The sequence below is a fragment of the Ceratotherium simum genome, chromosome 16 (genome assembly GCF_057802395.1).
Source record: "Ceratotherium simum simum isolate JZ-2026a chromosome 16, ASM5780239v1, whole genome shotgun sequence".
Classification (NCBI taxonomy): domain Eukaryota; kingdom Metazoa; phylum Chordata; class Mammalia; order Perissodactyla; family Rhinocerotidae; genus Ceratotherium; species Ceratotherium simum.
In genome coordinates this window covers 26266079-26286263 of record NC_141915.1, presented here as the reverse complement: position 1 = coordinate 26286263, position 20185 = coordinate 26266079, and the positions used below count along the sequence as shown (strand labels likewise).

At 36.6% G+C, this 20185-nt stretch overlaps 1 protein-coding gene across 2 annotated transcripts in view; it reads left to right on the top strand.

Annotated features, from left to right (window-relative positions):
- Positions 1 to 20185, top strand: part of USP32 (ubiquitin specific peptidase 32) — a 230091-nt gene that overhangs the window by 94628 nt on the left and 115278 nt on the right. For both annotated transcript variants that reach the window (XM_004434819.3, XM_014790920.2), the window contains exons 3-4: positions 15524 to 15629; positions 19433 to 19551. In XM_004434819.3, the coding sequence (XP_004434876.1) occupies positions 15524 to 15629; positions 19433 to 19551 (225 nt within the window). The remainder of the gene's footprint in view (positions 1 to 15523; positions 15630 to 19432; positions 19552 to 20185) is intronic.

Below are 20185 nucleotides of genomic sequence, written 5' to 3'. Positions count from 1 at the left end.
TCACTATGTTTTGCTGAAAACTCGCCTGCAATTGCATACTCATACATTGATTTGTCATGTTGATTCTTGTATGTAAGGTGCATACTATTGTCTTATTTGTTCCACTGGAAAACTGTCTTGTCTGGTGACTAAGACTTCATTTTTCACCTGAGTTATGTCTCTGTCAGTATGATATGGCTTGTAAGGGCAGTTGGGAAATGTATCTCTTTTTGCTTTCTTTTTCTGTACTTTTTAACAGATGATACATTCTCATGGTTCAAATTTTTGAAAAGAACAGACAGTGAAAAATCTCCTTTCCTCAGTCCCCTAGACACCTTCTTTGTCTTCCTGGAAGGAAGGATCTTACTAGTTTTTGATGTATTCTATCAGAGTTAGATGTATCTTACAAATATGAATTGAGATATTTACTGTTTTTAGAAAATTGCCATTGTAACAGTTTGCTTAAGTTTCTAAAACACTTTGTTCCCCTGGAGTTTACAGTATTTAACTCTCAGGGATTTTTTTTTTTTTTTTTTTTTGATGAGAACATTTAAGTTCTACTCTCTTAGTGAATTTCACTTATACAATACAGTGGTATCAACTATACCCACCATGTTTTGCATTAGATCCTCAGACCCTGTTCATCTTACAGCTTCAAGTTTGTATTCTTTTACCAACCTCTCCCTATTTCCCCCACCCCTAGCCCCTGGGCAACCATTCTCCTGCTCTCTGTTTCTAAGAGTTTGACTTTTTTTTTTTTTTAAAGATTCCACGTATAAGTGATACTATGTAATATTTGTTTTTCTCTGTCTTGCTTATTTCATGTAGCATAATGCCCTCAAGGTCCATCCATGTTGTTGCTGGCAGGATTTCTTTCTTTCTTATGGCTGAATAATGTTCCATTGTATATATATACCACGTTTTCTTTATCTATTCATCCGTTGATGGATACTTAGGTTGTTTCCATATCTTGGCTTTTGTGGATAATGCTGCAGTGAACATGGAAGTGCAGATATCTCTTTGATATCCTGTCTTCATTTCCTTTGGATATATGCCCAGAAGGGGATTGCTGGATCATATGGTAGTTCTATTTTTAATTTTTTTAAATTGATGTCCTAATAGTTTATAACATTGTAAGATTTCACTTGTACATTATTATTTGTTGGTCACCATATAAATGCACCCCTTCACCCCTTGTGCCCACCCCCCAACCCCCTTCCCACTGGTAACCACCAAACTGTTCTCTCTGTCCATGTGTTAGTTTGCCTTCCACATATAAGTGAAGTCATATGGTGTTTGTCTTTCTCTGTCTGGCTTATTTTGCTTAACATAATACCCTCCAGGTCCATCCATGTTGTTGCAAATGGTACAATTTTGTCTTTTTTTATGGCTGAGTAGTATTCCATTGTATGTATATACCACGTCTTTATCCAGTCATCTTTTGAGGGACACTTGGGTTGCTTCCATGTCTTGGCTATAGTGAATAATGCTGCAGTGAACATAGGGGAGCATAAGCCTCTTTGGATTGTTGATTTCAGGTTCTTTGGATAGATACCCAGAAGTGGGATAGCTGGATCATAGGGTATTTCTATTTTTAATTATTTGAGGAATCTCCATACTGTTTTCCATTGAGGCTGTACCAGTTTGCATTCTCACCAGCAGTGAATGAGGGTTCCCTTTTCTCCACATCCTTACCAACACTTACCTTGTCTTTTTTTCCTCAGTTTTATTGAGATATAATTGACACACAGCACTGTATAAGTTTAAAGTGTACAGCATAATGATTTGACTTACATATTTCATGAAATGTTACCACAATAAGTTTAGTTAACATCCATCATTTCATATAGATACAAAAAAAATATTTATATTTTTCCTTGTGATGAGAACTCGTAGGATTTACTCTCTTTTACTACTTTCATGTATACCATACTGCAGTGTCTCTTATCTTTTTGATGATAGCCATTCTAACAGGTGCAAGGTGATATCTCGTTCTGGTTTTGATTTGCATTTCCCTGATGATTAGTGATGTTGAGCACCTTTTGATGTACCCGTTGGTCATTTATATGTCTTTGAAAAAATGTGTATTTGGTTCTTCTGCCCTTTTTAAAATCAGATTTTTTTTTTTTGCTATTGAATTGTATGCGTTCTTTATATATTTTGGATATTAACTCCTTATCATATATGTGATATTTATTTGTTAAATGTATTTCTTTAGTTACTGAGGGAACAAGTAAGAGAAGAATGTTTTGGCACAAAATTATCTCCATTCTTCAAAATAGCATTTTAGAGCCCACATCTTTTTAAAGGTAGCCCCAAGGCAGCATCCGCATATGACAACACCTCACTGACATTCCTTAGTTTCATTGTTGACTTCCCTCCAGGTTTATTATTGCCAGTAGCCAATGTGTATATGTGCAAAAAGTGTGCTCTAGGCTCAATTGCCTCATTACTTCTTGACTTGAACTGCATTCCTGGAAATGAGAGGAAGGAGTGAACAAAGGGTAGCCAAACATGTTACTACCCTGCTTGATTGATCCATCCTTAGAGGAATGGTGGTCCAGGTTCTCAGGATGTGATTTTGGGTAGCTGTATTGTCAAGGACATTTCTGGGATGCAAGGAACCTTTTAATGTCCCCTGCCCCTACTCCAGTTGCTCACTGTTTCTTTACCTTACTTCTGTCTGCTTAATAATCTCAGCAGTGGGAACTGGGAAGGACTAGAAAAGGGAGGAGAGATGGACAGAAACATATTCATATTGTCTTTTTTAATTTTTTTTGTTAGGAAGATCAGCCCTGAGCTAACATCTGATGCCAATCCTCCTCTTTTTTCTGAGGAAGACTGGCCCTGAGCTAACGTCTATGCCCATCTTCCTCTACTTTATATGGGACGCCACCACAGCATGGCTCGACAAGCAGTGCGTCAGTGCACGCCCGGGATCCGAACCAGCGAACCCCGGGCCGCCACAGTGGAATGCGCGCAGTTAACCACTTGCGTCACCAGGCTGGCCCCCATATTGTCTTTTTATTACCTTTTCACCACATAGTGCAGACGGTTCCCCCTGGAAACAATATTTGTAAATGATGACTACATTCCTGTACTAGCCCCCAAGCTTCTGTAGTTCGTAATACAGATGAAATACGTACATTCACAGTAGTATGCTTTTAAAATCCTCTTATAATTATTGTTGTTAATTACTCAGTATTTTAACTACATTATTATTTAGGTAGAATTCTAGGGGTTAGCCAGAGAAGTCTGATAATTAATTATGAGGGAACATGCATTCTGTCTTCTAAATGGTCATTTTCATAACCTGTAGATGTATGGTTTGTTTGTAAGTTGGGAATGATTTCTTTGTTTCTTAATAACTAGAACTACTTGTGAGTTATTTTAAGAGTTACTTTTGGGTTAAGTTTTGTTTGATTCTGCTAGTCAGTCTTGGAATTTTCTAGGTAAGTTCATGACACCACAGGTTTGGACTGAATGAGTGAGATAGGTCTGGCCTCGAGTGAGTCACTTTCTTTGCTGGATCCTACTGAGCTGAGAGAGTGCAGAGAAGTGTTTTTGTAAAATATATTTAACAAAATTTGCCGTTTTAACCATTTTTAAGTGTACATGTCAGTGGTGTTAATTACATACACAATGTTATGGAACCATGACTACTTTCTTTTTCTAAAATATTTTCATCACCCCAAACAGAAACTCTGTACCCGTTAAGCAATAATAATGCTGCCTTTCCCCCTCCCTAATCTACTTTCTATCTCTATGAATTTGCTTATTCTAAATATTTCATGTTAAGTGGAGTCACACAATATTGGTCTTTTTGCGTCTGGCTTATTTCACTTTGCATAATGTTTTCAAGATTCATCCATGTTGTAGCATATATCAGAACTTCATTCCTTTTTATGGCTGAATAATATCCCATAGTAACTAATAACTTTTAAAAGCGGTCAGTTTTTCACTCAAACATCCTTCTCTGTTTAACATTTCTTTTACATTGTTAAAGTTTTTATATCTTGCTAAGTGTTGGATATTGTAAATTGATGTGGCAAATCAACTTGAAAATGTAGACTATCATGAATTCAGTGAAATTTTTGTGTTTTGGTTCCACCCCATTTAAATTTGGGGTCACTGAAACGTGTATTCACCTGACCTAGTCTCAACCTCATTTTCTGCTCTAGAGATGGGGGTGGAGCTAGAAGCCACTGGGGATTTTGGCGGAGTATCATGATCCCAAAGTTTTTGCTGTCTTTACTAGAAGCCTCCATTGGAAAACTGCTACCTCTCAGAGATGGAATTCAGCTATTTGAATTGGGAAACTGGAACCTTCCCTTCTAGGCATGTGAACAAGTCCTTTCCCCCTGCAGCTCTTTAACCATAGTTAATATGCATTCTGGTTAATCCCATGCTGTTCTCTAGATGGAATTAGATTAGTGAACAGTAGGGGAATGATTTAATTCTTTAATCACTACCATGCAGCATAAAATTGTATTAACTTAAGCAAAAAGGTCTTAGCTTTGTTGGCTAAAATTTCCAAGCTTAATGTTGTTCTTCTATCCTTGTATGTGCCACATGTAAGTCATGTGCCACATTAACAACATTTTGGTCAATGATGGACTGCATATACCACCTGGACCCATAAGATTAGTACCATGTAGTCTAGGTGTGTAATAAGCTATAGCATATAGGTTTTTATAAGTACACTCTATGATGTTTTTCTAATAACGAAATTGCCTAACGACGCATTTCTCAGAAATATCCCTGTCATTAAGTGATGCATGACTGTACTGAGTTTTTAAGAAACTCTAATTTAAATACGTTACATTTAATCTTGTTGCCTTTAGCCTAATGTTCCAGCCTAAGGTGAATTTCATTCTATATTCTGTTACCTATTTTATTAGCCATTCCTCCCAGCTTTATCATTTACAAAATTAATACACATCCCTTCTATATTACAATCCAAATCACTGATAAAAAATGTTTAATAATTATCATCAAAAATAAAGTCCAATTGGCACTTCTTTAGAGCCTTTTTTCCAAGGAAGATAGAGAATTTTTAATCAACACTGTTTGTGTTTATAATTCTCCAACCAGATTTGCATGGCCCTAACTATCATTATTCAGTCCACAATTTACCAACTATAATTATTCAGTCCACAATTTACCATATTATCTAAAATGTAGTATTTTTTTTTTTTTCGGTGAGGAAGATCAGCCCTGAGCTAACATCCATGCCAATCCTCCTCTTTTTTTGCTGAGGAAGACTGGCCCTGAGCTAATATTCATGCCGATCTTCCTCCACTTTATGTGGGACGCCGCCACAGCATGGCCTGAGATGCGGTGCGTCAGTGTGCGCCTGGGATCTGAACCCGGGCCGCCAGCAGCAGAGTGCACGCACTTAACCACTATGCCATGGGGCCGGCCCCTAAAATGTAGTATTATGAGACTTTGTCAGATACTTGTGTGAATAAAGTCAGCATACATTTACCTTAATTCTTATTACTTAATTTGATTACTGTACTATTTTTAATTTCTGGTACGTGATCTTTGTCATAACATGGAATTTAATTAATTTTTTTGTAACTTCTAGGCTAGCTTTGGGTTAGGCTTATGAGGAAATTGATTTGCTTCTTATATGTGATCTCTTAGAGAGAAAGGTGTATTTTTTTAAAAAATTCACTTTTATGAAGGTTTGAATTGAGCCCTTTTACAAAAATAGGAGTAGAAAAATTTAAGAATTGATATATTCGGTGATTAAAAGATTGTTTTATTCATTTGAAAATAGTTATTTACTATATTATTGTAAAACAGAGGGTTTATCAGGTTGACCTTTTGCCAGTTCTATAGACTGTTTATTCTTCTAAAACTAAAGGTCCATCTCACCACTGGAGGAGAATCTGAAATATAAGATTAATCCAGGTCTTAAGTTAACTTTGCCAGGATCTCTATATAAGACTCAAAATGGTTTGAAGTAAAAACAAGTGATATCTGTATAAATTTGATGTAAAATGACCTATTTAAGGAGTAAACAAATGACTTGGTTATTATAATTATCTTTAAATATATATTTTCCTAGTATCATTTATTTATATGTATAGATTGATATAAATAATAATAATGACTGCTGAATATATAGCAGTAAACAATCAGGTAAAATCCCTGTCCCTCATGGAGCTTACGTTTTAGTTGGGAGTTGGGAGAGACAGATAGTAAACAAAACATACAAAATGAAAAAATTGCCACTCATTTAAAATTCCCAAATGACTATACCTTGCATATTTTATCCTCTTCAACTTTCCTTTAAGATAACATTAATAGAATGGTATATGTATCAGTTCTTTTGGTCTCAAGGAGGTCTTAAGTTTCCTAAAATAATGGGAGGTTATAAGGAATATAGGAAGATGAGAATCTTAGACTACTACTCTGTCTCATTTTAACGTTGGAATGGGCTCATATTCAGAAGAATTAAATAGAGTTCAGGAACGTCAAAATTGTTTAGGATCCTATGTATTTTAGTCATTAATATGTCCCATGGATCTGCTGTTTCTTTTTTTTTTTTTAAAGATTTTATTTATTCATTTTTTCCCCCCAAAGCCCCAGTAGATAGTTGTATGTCGTAGGTTCACATCCTTCTAGTTGCTGTACGCGGGACCCGGCCCCGGGTTGGACGGAGATGTGGTGCCTCGGGGCGCGCCCGGGATCCGAACCCGGGCCGCCAGCATCAGAGCGCGCACACTTAACCGCTAAGCCACGGAGCCGGCCCTGCTGTTTCTTATAATTGATAGCATTTTAATGGAAAGTTTAAAGATGCAATGGGAATAAGGATAATTATAAGGAAATTGAAACATATCAAAAATGATATTTTAAAAATACTCTCTTTGGACACAGGTTTCCAAGGCCACCCCAAGATTCATAATTCATTAGAAGACTCACAGGACTCAGTGTATAGTCATAGTGACTGCTGTGACTTATTATAGTAAAAGGATACAAAGCAAAATCAGTAAAGATAAAAAGCATATGGGGCAAAGTCTGCAGGAAACCAGGTGCAAGCTTCCAAGAGTCATCTTCCACTGGAATCACACAGGGTGCACTTAATTCCTCTAGCAGTAAGTTGTTACTGTAGGTGTGAAATGTTGTGTATCAGAGAAGTTCATTAAGAGAGACTCAGTGCCCAGGGTTTTTATTGGGGCTGGTCACATAGGTACTCACTACCTATCGCATACCAAAATTCCAGACTTCCAAAAGGAAAGCAGGTGTTGAGCATAAACCATATTGTTTGTACAAACAGTTTAGGCAGTTAGCCACATTTAACATTTAGAGAATGGTGGAAACCTTCCTGAAGTTTCAGTTCACAGATGTCAGTCAGGAGTCAAACTTGCAAGCTGACCTAAGAATAGCAGTCTCAGGTCTTCTATATTTTCTTTTTTCTGCACTGATACCTTTGAAAGATGCTGGGAAACCCACTCATTATTTAAAAAACTGGTTAATGAAGGAAAAGAATCAAGCATTTATTCTGGCTGTTCTATACAAAGTATACCTCAGGGTAACGAAGTAGTTGATTAGGGGACTCTTCTCTTTCTAGAAGTCTTCCAGCCAATAAACAGAAGAATGGTAGAATTGTAATTGCCAGTGTTTTCTAACCTTTAATGAATTTATGAATTTAGGCAGTGATTATCAGTGGCTACTAATATCACAAAATGAGAGATAAGCAGTCATTATGTGCCTCCTGATGGGACAGTAGCACCAACTGGGAGATGGTTCTTGCCAAAAAATATAATTTAAATTTGATCAATTCTCTGGATCTAACTACCACTTCACAGGAAATAGAGAGGACAGAAGATAACAATCATTAAAATGTATAGACTTTGGGAAACTCTACAGTACAAACATCTTAGTTTCTTTGGCAAATAAGCTGTGAGGGAAAAGAGAGAGAGGGTGGGAAGAAGAAAGAAAGAAAACCTACAGATTGAGAGACTTAAGAGACTAGCAACCAGGGCTGGCCCGGTGGCACAAGCGGTCAGGTGCGTGTGCTCCGCTGCGGTGGCCCGAGGTTTACCCGTTCGGATCCCAGGCACGCCAATGCACTGCTTGGCAAGCCATGCTGTGGCGGTGTCCCATATAAAATAGAGGAAGATGGGCCTGGATGTTAGCCCAGGGCCAGTCTTCCTCAGAAAAAAAAAAAAAGAAAGAAAGAAAAAAAGAGGAGGATTGGCAGATGTTAGCTCAGGGCCGATCTTCCTCACCAAAAAAAAAAAAAAGAGAGACTAGCAACCAATTATAATATATTTTAGATCCTGATTTGAACAAACAGATTGAAAAAAAATTATGAGACACTTGGGGTAATTTGAATACTGACTAGATATTTGATGATACTAAGGAATTTTGGTAAGTTTTTGTTTTAGTTCGTTTGGCCTGCTATAACAGAATACCATATTCTGGGTGGCTTATAAACAACAGAAATTTACTTCTCTCGGTTCTGGAGGTGCTGGGAAGTCCAAGATTAAGGTGTCCTCAGACTGAGTGTCTGGTGAGGGCCCGCTTCCTGGTTCATAGATGGCTGTCTTTTCACTGTGTCCTCGAATGGCAGAAGGAGCAAGGGGGCTCTATCAGGCCTCTTTTATAAGGACACTAATCCCATTCGTGAGAGCTCTGCCCTCATAACTTAATCAGTTCCCAAAGGTCCCACCTCACGTTGAGTTTCAACATATGAATTTTGGGGTGACAGTTTTTTTTAGTGTGATAATAATATTATGATTATATTTTAAAAGTATCTTGTAGAGATGCATAATAAAATATTTGCATATCAAATTAAGAATAAACTGTATAGCAGATTTTTTTAAAGCACAGAGTAAGAGTGCTGTTGTTGAGACATTTCCAGAAAAATCAATTCTTCATTAACAAATTTAGATCTGCTAGATTTGATGTGAGAAAATTGGATTTGATAGAAATAAGATCTTCAAAAGATAGCACATAAAAATTTTTGATATGGAGAAAAACTAATGGATGAATCAAATATTCATTAAAAATTTAAATGGAAAAGTATTGGTTCTCATGAAAATTATGTAAAATAAAATGAAAATTTGAAAACATTAATTTGGTTCTATTGACTATTAATCAAGCAGTTTAAAAGGCTGTAATAGGGTTTACTCAGGAAAAATATTTTCCGAGGCAAAAGTCAAGAGTTCATCGATGCTGAATTAATTCTTACTAATTAACAAAGAGGAGTCCAACTCTGGCTTCTACCTTATGCCCTGAGAATAGCATTTACCACACAGGGGCTGCTCTTTAGCCTGGATCCTGGAATGGGAAGACATGTGACACATTGCGTCTACCTACATGGAATGCAATGGAGCTAAGGCTCAGGAAGTTAGGTGATTTGCCCAAGATCACATAGCTGGTAAATTAATAAAAGCTGTCTTCAAATCCAGGTCTCTCTGATTCCAAAAGCCCTGATAGGAAACAATATGCATTACTTAACTACTTTCCCCAAGAAATAGTGGAATACCCTTGTACCTTATATCCTAAAGACAGTGGAAAGAGAGGGACCACGACTATAGAGCAGCAATGGAAGGACGACACAACCTTTCCTTAACTCTGGAGACCTACATACATCTGCCCTTTTTTAACCTTTTAACTATATGGCAAGAGGTAGCTTCTTGCTATAGTATAATATAAATCTTTCTCTTTGAAAATGCAGACTAATTTCCCTGTCTTCTGAACTAATCATATTATTTACTGAGATAATATCATTATCTGAAAGAAGGCTAGTGAGGTTATTACAAGCATCAGTTTTATACATTAGCATAACAGTATGCCAAGTCTCAGTCTGGATATTCATGGCTACCAAATGTTTAAGAAAATATCTGTTTTTATTCTCCTTTATTTTTTAATAGCTACAGAAAATTATTAGAGGGATTTTTAAATAAAGATCTTATAACAAGTTATGATAATAATAGTTAACACAAGTGCTTTTTAACAAGTAGCATCAAAATATCCTTGCTATCCTGTGTACACTTCCTATCCTCAATCCTAAAAACAAAGCTGAGTAGTAATGAGCATGGCACTTAATATTTCGTAAATGTTAAAGCATCGTCAGTTGTAAGGTGACCATAGCTTTAAAAATATCTTTTTTGGGGATGAAAAAAAGATATTATATGTTAGATGTGTTAGATGCATGATGATTTCTGGAACTTTAATAAAAGTTGGAAAATACATACATCTTAGAATTCAGGAAACATGGTGATTTTCCTGGGCCTCCCTTCCTTATCTGTCAAGTAAACTTTTGAATTTGGTGGTTTTAGAAGGTTATTGCTGTTCTTATATTTTGGGAGTGAGGTACCAGTATATTCCATCATTCCAACTAAACGTATTCAGAATAAAATCTTCTACATTTTACAAATACTTGCAAAACTGAAAGTCATATCTTACCCCTGATTTCTTGGTTAATTTTACCCTCACTTCTTTACTCTCTTTGTGTTCAAGTCAATGAAGTGGTCAAAAGTGAAGAGACTGCATTATCAAGTTAAAGTGAGGGGAAAAGAGACGCCAAAGACAGTGTTTATAAATTGTGATTGTTTGAAGTTTCTTAGTTTCATCTTCAATAGATTTCACCAAAATGGTGAAACACTTGCTGGTGATGTCTTTCATTTCATATAATACTAGAGAATCTATGTAATTGTACTGTAGAACTATGAAGTGGTTAAGAGTTCAGTTTCAGGAACCTGTCTTGCCTAGGTTTGAATCTTGACTCTGCCACTTCATTGATATATGACTTTGGACAAGTTACTTAATCTCCTTGGGGTCTAGTTTTCCTCAACCACAAAATGGGAACACCAGTAATACCTTCCTCATGAAATCATCTTGAGGCTTAATACTGGTAAAGCACTTACAAAAACAGTTATATGCCACATAATAAGCGTTTAAATGTTAGTTATTGTTTATATTATAAAAATAAATATTTATTAATGGAGCTAATGTTGAGTTAAACACTGTAGTGCTATGATTAAGTAATTTCTTGCTGACTGGCAATATTAAGATTGAGATAGGTGGTATAATATCATACCATTTTACGTGTAGTATACGACAGTATACTTCCAATTCCTTTCTCCCATCTTCTGTGCTATTGTCATGTGTTTTAGTTTTACATGTGCTGTGAACACATTCAAGTTTTACTTTACTATTATTTCTTTAGACAGCCAGTTATCTCTTAGAACAATTAAAAATAAGAAAACAACTGCATTTTATATTTACCTTCATTTATTGCATTTTTTACTTTTATTTATTTTATAGGCACAGGTATCTGTATCATATTTCCTTCAGCCTGAAGTACTTTCTTTTGCTCTTTTATGTACTGCAGGTTTGCTGGTAATGACTTCTCTGTTTTTATTTTCCTGAAAAAGTCTGTTTTTCCTTTCTTTTTGAAAGATTTTTGCTGGGTATAACATTCTCAGTTGTTTTTCTGTTAGTGCTTTAAATATGTCACTTCACTGTCTTCTGGCTTACGTAGTTTTTGATGAGAAATGTTTCTCAATGTAATGTATCTCTGGTTGCCTTATAGATTTTCTGTTTTATCTGTGGTTTTGAGTAGTTTGAATATGATTTGGCTAGTTAGTTTTTGAGGGTTAGAGGTGTGATTTATCCTGCCTGTTCTCTGAACAACTTCTGTCCGTGGCTTTTTTTTTTTTTTTTTTTTTTATTTTATTTTATTTTTTGTTTTTTGTTTTTTATTTATTTTTTCCCCCAAAGCCCCAGTAGATAGTTGTATGTCATAGCTGCACATCCTTCTAGTTGCTGTATGTGAGACACGTCCTCAGCATGGCCGGAGAAGCGGTGCGTCGGTGCACGCCGAGGATCCGAACCCGGGCCGCCAGCAGCGGAGCGCGTGCACTTAACCGCTAAGCCACAGGGCCGGCCCCGCTCTGTGGTTTTGTGTCTTTATTAGTGTGGGAAAATTCTCAGCCTTTATCTCTTTGGAGATTTCTTCTGCCCTGTTCTCTTTCAGTTTTAGAATTTCAGTGACATGTATGTTAAATCATTTGATATTGTCCCACAGCTCTTGGATTCTCTTTTTTGTTCCTTCCCACTCCCACATTTTTTCACTTTTGTGTTTCATTTTGGATAATCTCCTGCTCAATTCTGTTGAGTTTACTATTGAGCCATTCTAAAGCTTTATTGAACTCTGTTCTGGTATTTTTCCTTTGTCAGTATGTTGGGTGTTTTTTCTTTGCTTCCTTGTGTGAAGTTACTTATAATTTGTGGTTGGAAGATGGATATTTTGTATAGGACAGTAGCGAGTAAGCTAAATAGTATTTAGGCCTGGCTAGGTCTTTAGCATGAGTAGTTGAGTCAGTCTAGTCTGTAGTTGAGCTGTATTTTGTGTTGCTATGGTTACCCACAGTGCACTATAGCTTTCAAATTCCAGTCTAGGGTTAGGCTTTTTTTTTAGGGTGGGGGCTCATTTGCCAGAGGATTTTTTTTAATGTCTGCTCTACCTTTAACTTTTGATCTTATTTTCTCTTTGTTACTTTGCCTCAGAGAGGGTCTCTCTCCACACTCTTCCCTCTCCCCCAGCAGTAGACTGCTGTTATTTATTCCTCAGTGTTTGCTAACACAATGGTGGAAGTGGGTGAGGAGTGCTAGGGCAGGGGACATTCTCTATTGTCCTATTTCTATCTCAGATTTAGGCAGGCACTGTGTTTCTGGGTCTCAGAGGGTGAGACTTTCCCAGTGATTCTGCCTCTCCCCACAGTGGTAGGGGATCTCTAAAGATCTGGTGCTATGATGTTTTTCTGTCCCTGCCCTAAGTATAGAGGGTTTTTTCTGTTACCTTCCTCTAGTTTATGCAGGTGCCAACTAAAATAGTTATTCCACGAAGTGTATTTGTTATGCTCTTTTTATGTTTTTTATGTTCTGATTTGGAGCCATCTCTCTAGGCTAGTTTTTGGTAGGTTTTGCTATCAGTGACACTAGAGATATAGTTTTGGGGATCAGCTGTCAGAGTGTTATTAAATATATTTATAAATATCATTTAAAACTATATATTTTTTTATTTTTCATATTGACCATTTAAGTTTTATTTTTTGAATTATTCTTTAATCATGCATTTTATTGACAAAAGTTCTGCATAGCATTTACTAGGTTGGATCTGTTTTTTGTTTTTTGTTTTTTTTTACAACATAGCACTTCTGACACCAAATGTGTGGGTTTTTTTTCCCCACATCAACCAATTCTTCAGCTCTCTGGACATCAGCTGAATGTCCTACAGTTCAATTCAATTCTAATACTAACTACCTGGCGTTAATTAGTGCAGACCCCATGTTACCGAACCAGGTTCATTTTGCCCACCCCATGTTTATGCAAATCACCCAGACAACAAGTTTGCAAAGAGAAAGGATTTAATTGCAAGGCAGCCAAGCAAGGAGGTGGGAGAATCAATCTCAGATCTGTCTCCCTGAAAATGGGGACTCAGGGATATTTATGGGATAGGGGGCAGTGTGGTCTGAAGTTGGGAATAGATGATTGGTGGTAAGGAGAAGTGAACTAATTGATGATCTTGCGCAAGTGTCGTCCAGCTTCATGGCTCTTCATAGGATGCATGTTCACAAAATGGTGGCATTCCCATGATCTGAGGGTGGAGTTTTTAGCTCCCTGATGTCAAAGGGTCATTTATCAGTCATCCACGCAGTCCCAGTTGGTGAGTTTGTGGTCTCAACTGGCCTGAACTGGATAAGGAGTGGCCTGAACTGGGCAAGGAGTTGACTCTTAGTTCCTAAAAAACTTGAGCACCCCACCTGTTATCATGGTGACCCAAGCATCAGAGATGTTTTCTATAGGGTGGGCTTTAGTAATGCATTATGTAACTACTTTTGCAAACAGACAAGTATAGTAACTATAGTATAGTTAAAGCAAGTTGGCCCCCAGTTTTACCCACAGGTCTGCCCCCCTACTTCAGATGTCAGTCACAGGTCCTGGACCTCCGGTACTGACCTGTCTAGTTGGCTGTAAATCAGGGGTTCCATGACCCCCTCGTTGGGTTCAATAATTTGCTAGAATGGCTCACAGAACTCAGGAAGTCACTTTATTTGCTATTACCAGTTTATTATAAAGAATACAACTCAGGAACAGCCAAATGGAAAGAGATGCATAGGGCATAGTATTGTGGAGGAGTGGGGGTTAGGAAGGGGATAATGCACAGAACTTCAGGCCTTCTCTGGGTGCTGCACCCTTCTAGCACCTTGATGTATTCACCAACCCAGAAGCTCTCCAAATCCCATAGTTTAGGGGTTTTTATGGAAACTCCATTACACAGGCATGATTGATTAAATCATTGGCCATTGGTGATTAACTCGATCTCCAGCCCCTCTCCCCTTTCCAGAGATTGGGGAGTGGGGCTGAAAGTTCCAACCCTCTAATCACGCCATTAGTTCTGCTCACTACCAGCTCCCATTCTGAAGCTTTGTTGGGGCCCACCTAGAGTCACCTCATTAGCATAAACTCAAGTATGGTTGAAAGGGGCTTATTACGAATAACAGAAGATACTCCTTTCACCTATATCACTCAGGAAATTCCAAGGATTTTAGAAGCTCTTGTGTCAGGAACCTGGCAGAAGACCAAATACATATTTCTTATTATATCGCAATATCACACTAGGGACTCAAGAAAGAATCGTTGAATGAATGAATTTATGTGATTGCTGTTGCTGTCTCTTTCTTATGCATAGCTTTTTTTCTTTATTTCTGATTACTATAATGTTCATTGCTAAGAGTGTAAAAAATGTCTTTTGGGGTCTCTGTATTTTCTTCTTTTTTTTTAAATTGAATATTTTTGACATACAGTTATGTGCCGCATAATGACGTTTTGGTCAACTGTGGACTGGGTATACGATGGTGTTCCCATAAGATTAGTACCATATAGCCTATATGTGTGGTAGGCTATACCATCTAGATTTGTGTAAGTACACACTGTGAGTTTCACACAACAACAAAATCGCCTAACGACGCATTTCTTACAACATACCCCCCCCCCGTCTTTTAAGTGGCGCAGGACTGTACAACATTGTATAAATTTAAGGTGTACAGCATGTTAATTTGGTACATTTATATATTGTAATATGATTGCCATTGTATTTTTGAACATTCAGTTAGAGAATGTTAGTCTTTCAAATCAAAATGTGTATAAGTTTTACAGAGGTTGAAGAAAGTTCTGTAATTGCACAAAATCCTTATCATATTATTGGGGCTGTTGAAGGGGAGGACCTTTATCTTCTTGGACCTTGATAAGGACTCCAAAGAGAAAGAATAAATATTCAATGTGTGAGCCAGTGATATATATATACTTTAGAATAGATACTGTATAATGCAACAACGCTATTGGCTGAGTGTGACAACAAGGTGTAAAAGAGGAAGAAGAGGGAGAAACTTATCATTTCACTGAAGTTTACCAGGGCCTTGTTTGGAGATGGAGACAAGATTTGTTAAAGGTTACATTAGCCTCAAATTCCTCAACAACTGAAACATCTAAAGTTGGCTGTATCATTTTTTCCTAGGTGATTTACTGTTCTTTTGGTGGAACATCCAAAGGATTGCACTTCAATAACTTAATAGTTGGTCTTGTCCTTCTTACAAGAGGCAGAGATGAAGAGAAAGCAAAATGTAAGTACTTATACTATCTCCAAATGATAATACTACATCTGTGTAATATTTACCTCAGGTAAATATCAGAATAATTTACCTCAAAGTTCTGATGACAGGCAAAAGACTTGAATTGATATTTTTTTAAAGAATATATACGAATGGCCAATAAGCACCTGAAAAAATGCTCAACATAATTAGTTATTAGGGAAATATAAGTTAAAATTACAATGAGATATCCTTTCACACCCACTAGAATGGCTAAAATGAAAAAGATAATAGTGTGGGTGAGGATGTAGAAAAGTTGTAACCCTCAATCGTTGCTGCTAGGAGTGTAAAATAGTGCAGCCACTTTGGAAAACTGTTTGGCAGTTATTCATACTATTAAACCTCAAGTTATCATATGACAAATTCCACTCCTAGGTATATACCCAAGGAAATTGGAAACATATATTCATAAAAAGAAGCATACACAAATGTTTGTAGTAGCACTGTTCATAATAGTCACAAAATGGAAACAATTCTAATATCCACCATCTGATGTATTCAACCTAAGAAAATATGATATATCCGTACAATAGAACATTATTCGATAATAAAAAGGAATAAAGTACTGATAGATACTACAACATGGATGAATCTGAAAACATTATGGTAAGTGATAAATGCCAGTCAAATTAGGCCTCATATTATATAATTCCACTCGCAGTTGGCCCTCTGTATCCGCAGATTCTACATCCTCAGATTCAACCAACCGCGGATCGAGAAAGGCCTACAATGGTTGTGTCTGTACCAAACATGTACACACTTGTTTTGTTGTCATTATTCCCTAAACAAAACAATATAACAACTACTTACGTAGTATTTACATTGTATTAGCTATTATAAGTAATCTAGAGATGATTTTTAAAGTATATTGGAGGATGTATGTAGGTTTCATGTAAATACTACACCATTTTATATAAGGGACTGAACATCTGTGGATTTGGGTATCCTTGAGGGGTCCTAGAACCAATCGCCCATGGATACCAAGGGACGACTATATATGAAATGTCCAGATTAGGCAAATTCATAGAGACAGAAAGTAGATTAGAAGTTACCCGAGGCTAGAGGTAGAGAGAAATGGAGAGCAACTGCTAATGAGTATGGGGTTTCTTTTTGGGTTGAAAATATTCTGGAATTAGATAGTGGTGATGATTGTATGACCTTGTAAATATACTAAAAAACCACTGAATTATTCAGTTTAACAGGGTGAATTATGTGGGACGTGCCTTATATCTCATTAAAGCTGTTATTTAAAAAAAGTTCTAATGACATAGGCTTAATAATCTATTCTTGCCTTACTTGACAAAGAGAACCAAAAGTTCACTTACTTGGTAATGTTTTATAACAAATTCTTGGTAAAAGGTTTAATTTTTTTAATGGTTTTACTTTTGACTTCAAAAATTAATTTTATTAGGTGAATTATCTAAGCCCAGAACAGGATGGTGCCTCATCCATGACCTTTAAATAATACTAAGCAGGGAAATGTTTTAATGAGAGAGCACCATTTACCCCCTAAATGTGAAAGGGAAGATAACTTTAGCTGATCAGTGTTCGTCTGTGTTTGCTAGGATATGCATTTATTTACTTAATTTTTTATTCATTCATTTAATTATTTATAATATCTCCTGTCCCCTCATTCTTTTATTTGAGCTCCCAAAGGCAAATCTGCTCTTGCCCAAAGTATTAGTAAGCAATGTAAATTTTATTTAAAATTTCTCAGGGGAAGTAAAAGAAGGTATTCACTTTATACAGAGTATAACATTTTGTTCCAAAAATTCTTAGATTTTTACCCTTAGCCACTGGATGCTGAGTCTCTCTCTCTTCCTTCTTCCTTTTCTAACCTACCCTCTGACTGCTTCTTCTAAATTTCTCTGAGTCTTTCTTACTCCTCAATTTAGACTGTTCTTCTCAATCTATTTCCTTTTTTACAGTTTTATTGAGGTAATTGACATACAATAAAATGCATATATATAAAGTATACATTTTGATATGTTTTGAGACATGTATATACCCACATTATCATAATCAAGATAATGAACATATCCATAAACCCAATTTTATGTATTGGAATTTAACTGTGATCCTGGTTTTTTCAAATTAGCATATCACTACCAATAAACACATACTCTGGCTCCAGGCAGCTAGTAATTAAAAATAACAATTTTTTGTGTCACAAACACAAACATATATTTAAAAATTTTCTTCATTTTTATTATACAATTGTATTGGTTTTCTAGGGCTGCCGTAGCAAAGTACCACAAACTGGGTCGTTTAAAACAACAGAAATTTATTATCTCACAATTCTAGAGGCCAGAAGTCCAAAATCAAGATGTTAGCAGGGCCTTGCTCCCTCTGAAACCTGTAAGGAAGAATCCTTCCTTCTTCCTAACTTCTGGTGGTGGCTGTCAATCCTTGGCATTCCATGACTTGCAGCTGCATCCCTCCAATCTCTGCCTATCTTATTACATGACTTTCTTCCAACTGTGTCTGTCTGCTTTTCTTATAATCAGTCATATTGGATTAGGGCCCACCCTAATGACCTCATTTTAACTCCATTACATCTGCAAAGACCGTATTCCAAATAAGGTCACATTCACAGGTACTGGGGTTAGGACTTCAACATCTTTTGGGAGGACACAAATCAATCCTTGGTCAGAGCCCTCCAGCAAATACTGCTCCTGAGGGAATCGGCCATGGGATGTAGAAGGGCAGGTAGTGGAACCTGCTGGGTCTTCAGAGAGATGGAATGTCTCTTCTATCCTCTATTTTCTATCTTTCTAAATGAGGTCACATTCACAGGTACCTAGAGGTTAGGATTTCAATATATCTTTTTGAGGGATGCAGTTCAACCCATAATAGCAATATTTCAAGCATACATATTATATGTACCTCTGCCGAGCTTTATTATTTCTTAATATTGTGTCATATTTGTCCCAGATCTTTTTTTTTTTAAGAAATAAAATATTACAGCCAAGGTGAGGCTCTGTCTCTGTATCCCTCCGTGGTCCCATCCCTCTTCTTCCCTTCACAGAGGTAACCACTCTCATGAATTTGGTGATCTTTCATTCATTATGCAGGTCTTTATACATTTATGACATTTTTATATATCCTTAAACATATCTTCACCTGTTTTATAGATTTTAAACTTTTAAAATAAGTGCTGTACTATACAGATTATTGTGCAATTTGCTTTTTCCCTGAATTATTTTGATATTTATCCATCTTGAAACACTTAGTTCCTTTATTCTATTATAATAGTATTTCATTGTGTGTGTGTGTATCTCAGTTTACCTATTGTTGATAGACGTTTATCTTTTTTCCCTAAATTTTGCTGTTACAAACAATACTCTAGTGAACATTGTTGTACCTTATGCACATGTATTAAAGTTTCTCAAAGGTGGGAGTGGAGTTGCCTAGAAGTTGAAGTTCTAGCATACATCTTCACCTTTACTAGGTTTTGGCAAGTTGCTCTCGAAAGCAGTTGAAATAATTTATACTCTCGTTAACAGTGTGTAAGAATTCCTGTTTCTCCCAATTTATTGCTAACACTTTGTATTGTCACACCTAAACATTTTTGCAAACTTAGTGTGTTTGAAAAGATATCCCATTGCTCTTTTAATTTGCATTGCTGATTTTTTTAGCAATAAATTAAATTATGTATTTATAAAATGCTTGGCACTAGTAATTGCTCAGTAATTGTTACCTTTCTCTTTCCTCCATACTTCCACCAGGGCATATTTACTCTATAGTAAGATTAATATATTCTTTCTTTCTCCTAGACATTTTTAGTCTTTTTGCAAGTGAATCTGGGAGCTATGTTGTACGGGAAGAAATGGAAAGAATGCTCCATGTGGTGGATGGTAAAGTCCCAGATACACTCAGGAAGTGTTTCTCAGAGGTAAATGTAAAGATTTACATTTCATCCCTACCTGTTGACAGAGTATTAGCTGTTAGTTGTATAAGTTCAGCTGTGATGAATTGATGTTTATATTCAGCATATTCTTGACATTTTTGTATTTAACGGTTGATGTTTCAATATTTATGTGCTATGTTCAAAGGTCCATAATACTTATCATTGCTATACTTGTGAATCTGAAAATTCCCAATTCTACTGTAAAGGCAACTGTCTACACTTATGGTATAATGAAACACACTCCCACACCAACACACACACACACACACACACACACACACACACACGTAATCCTGCAGGAACCTGAGCATTGTTCATGTTGTAGTTCCTTGCTTTTCATCATGGACATATAGGTATATCACTTATTGGCCTTGAACAATTCTGTGACATCTGTGACCCATCAAGGCCTATTTTATCATTTATTTTAATCAGGTGATTTGTATAGTGGCATATTTGGGTTTAAAAATTTTTTTCATTTTTGGGGCCAGCCCTGTGGCTTAGGTGGTTAAGTGCGCACGCTCCGCTACTGGTGGCCCAGGTTCGGATCCTGGGCGCGCACCGATGCACCGCTTCTCTGGCCATGCTGAGGCCACGTCCCACATAGAGCAACTAGAAGGAT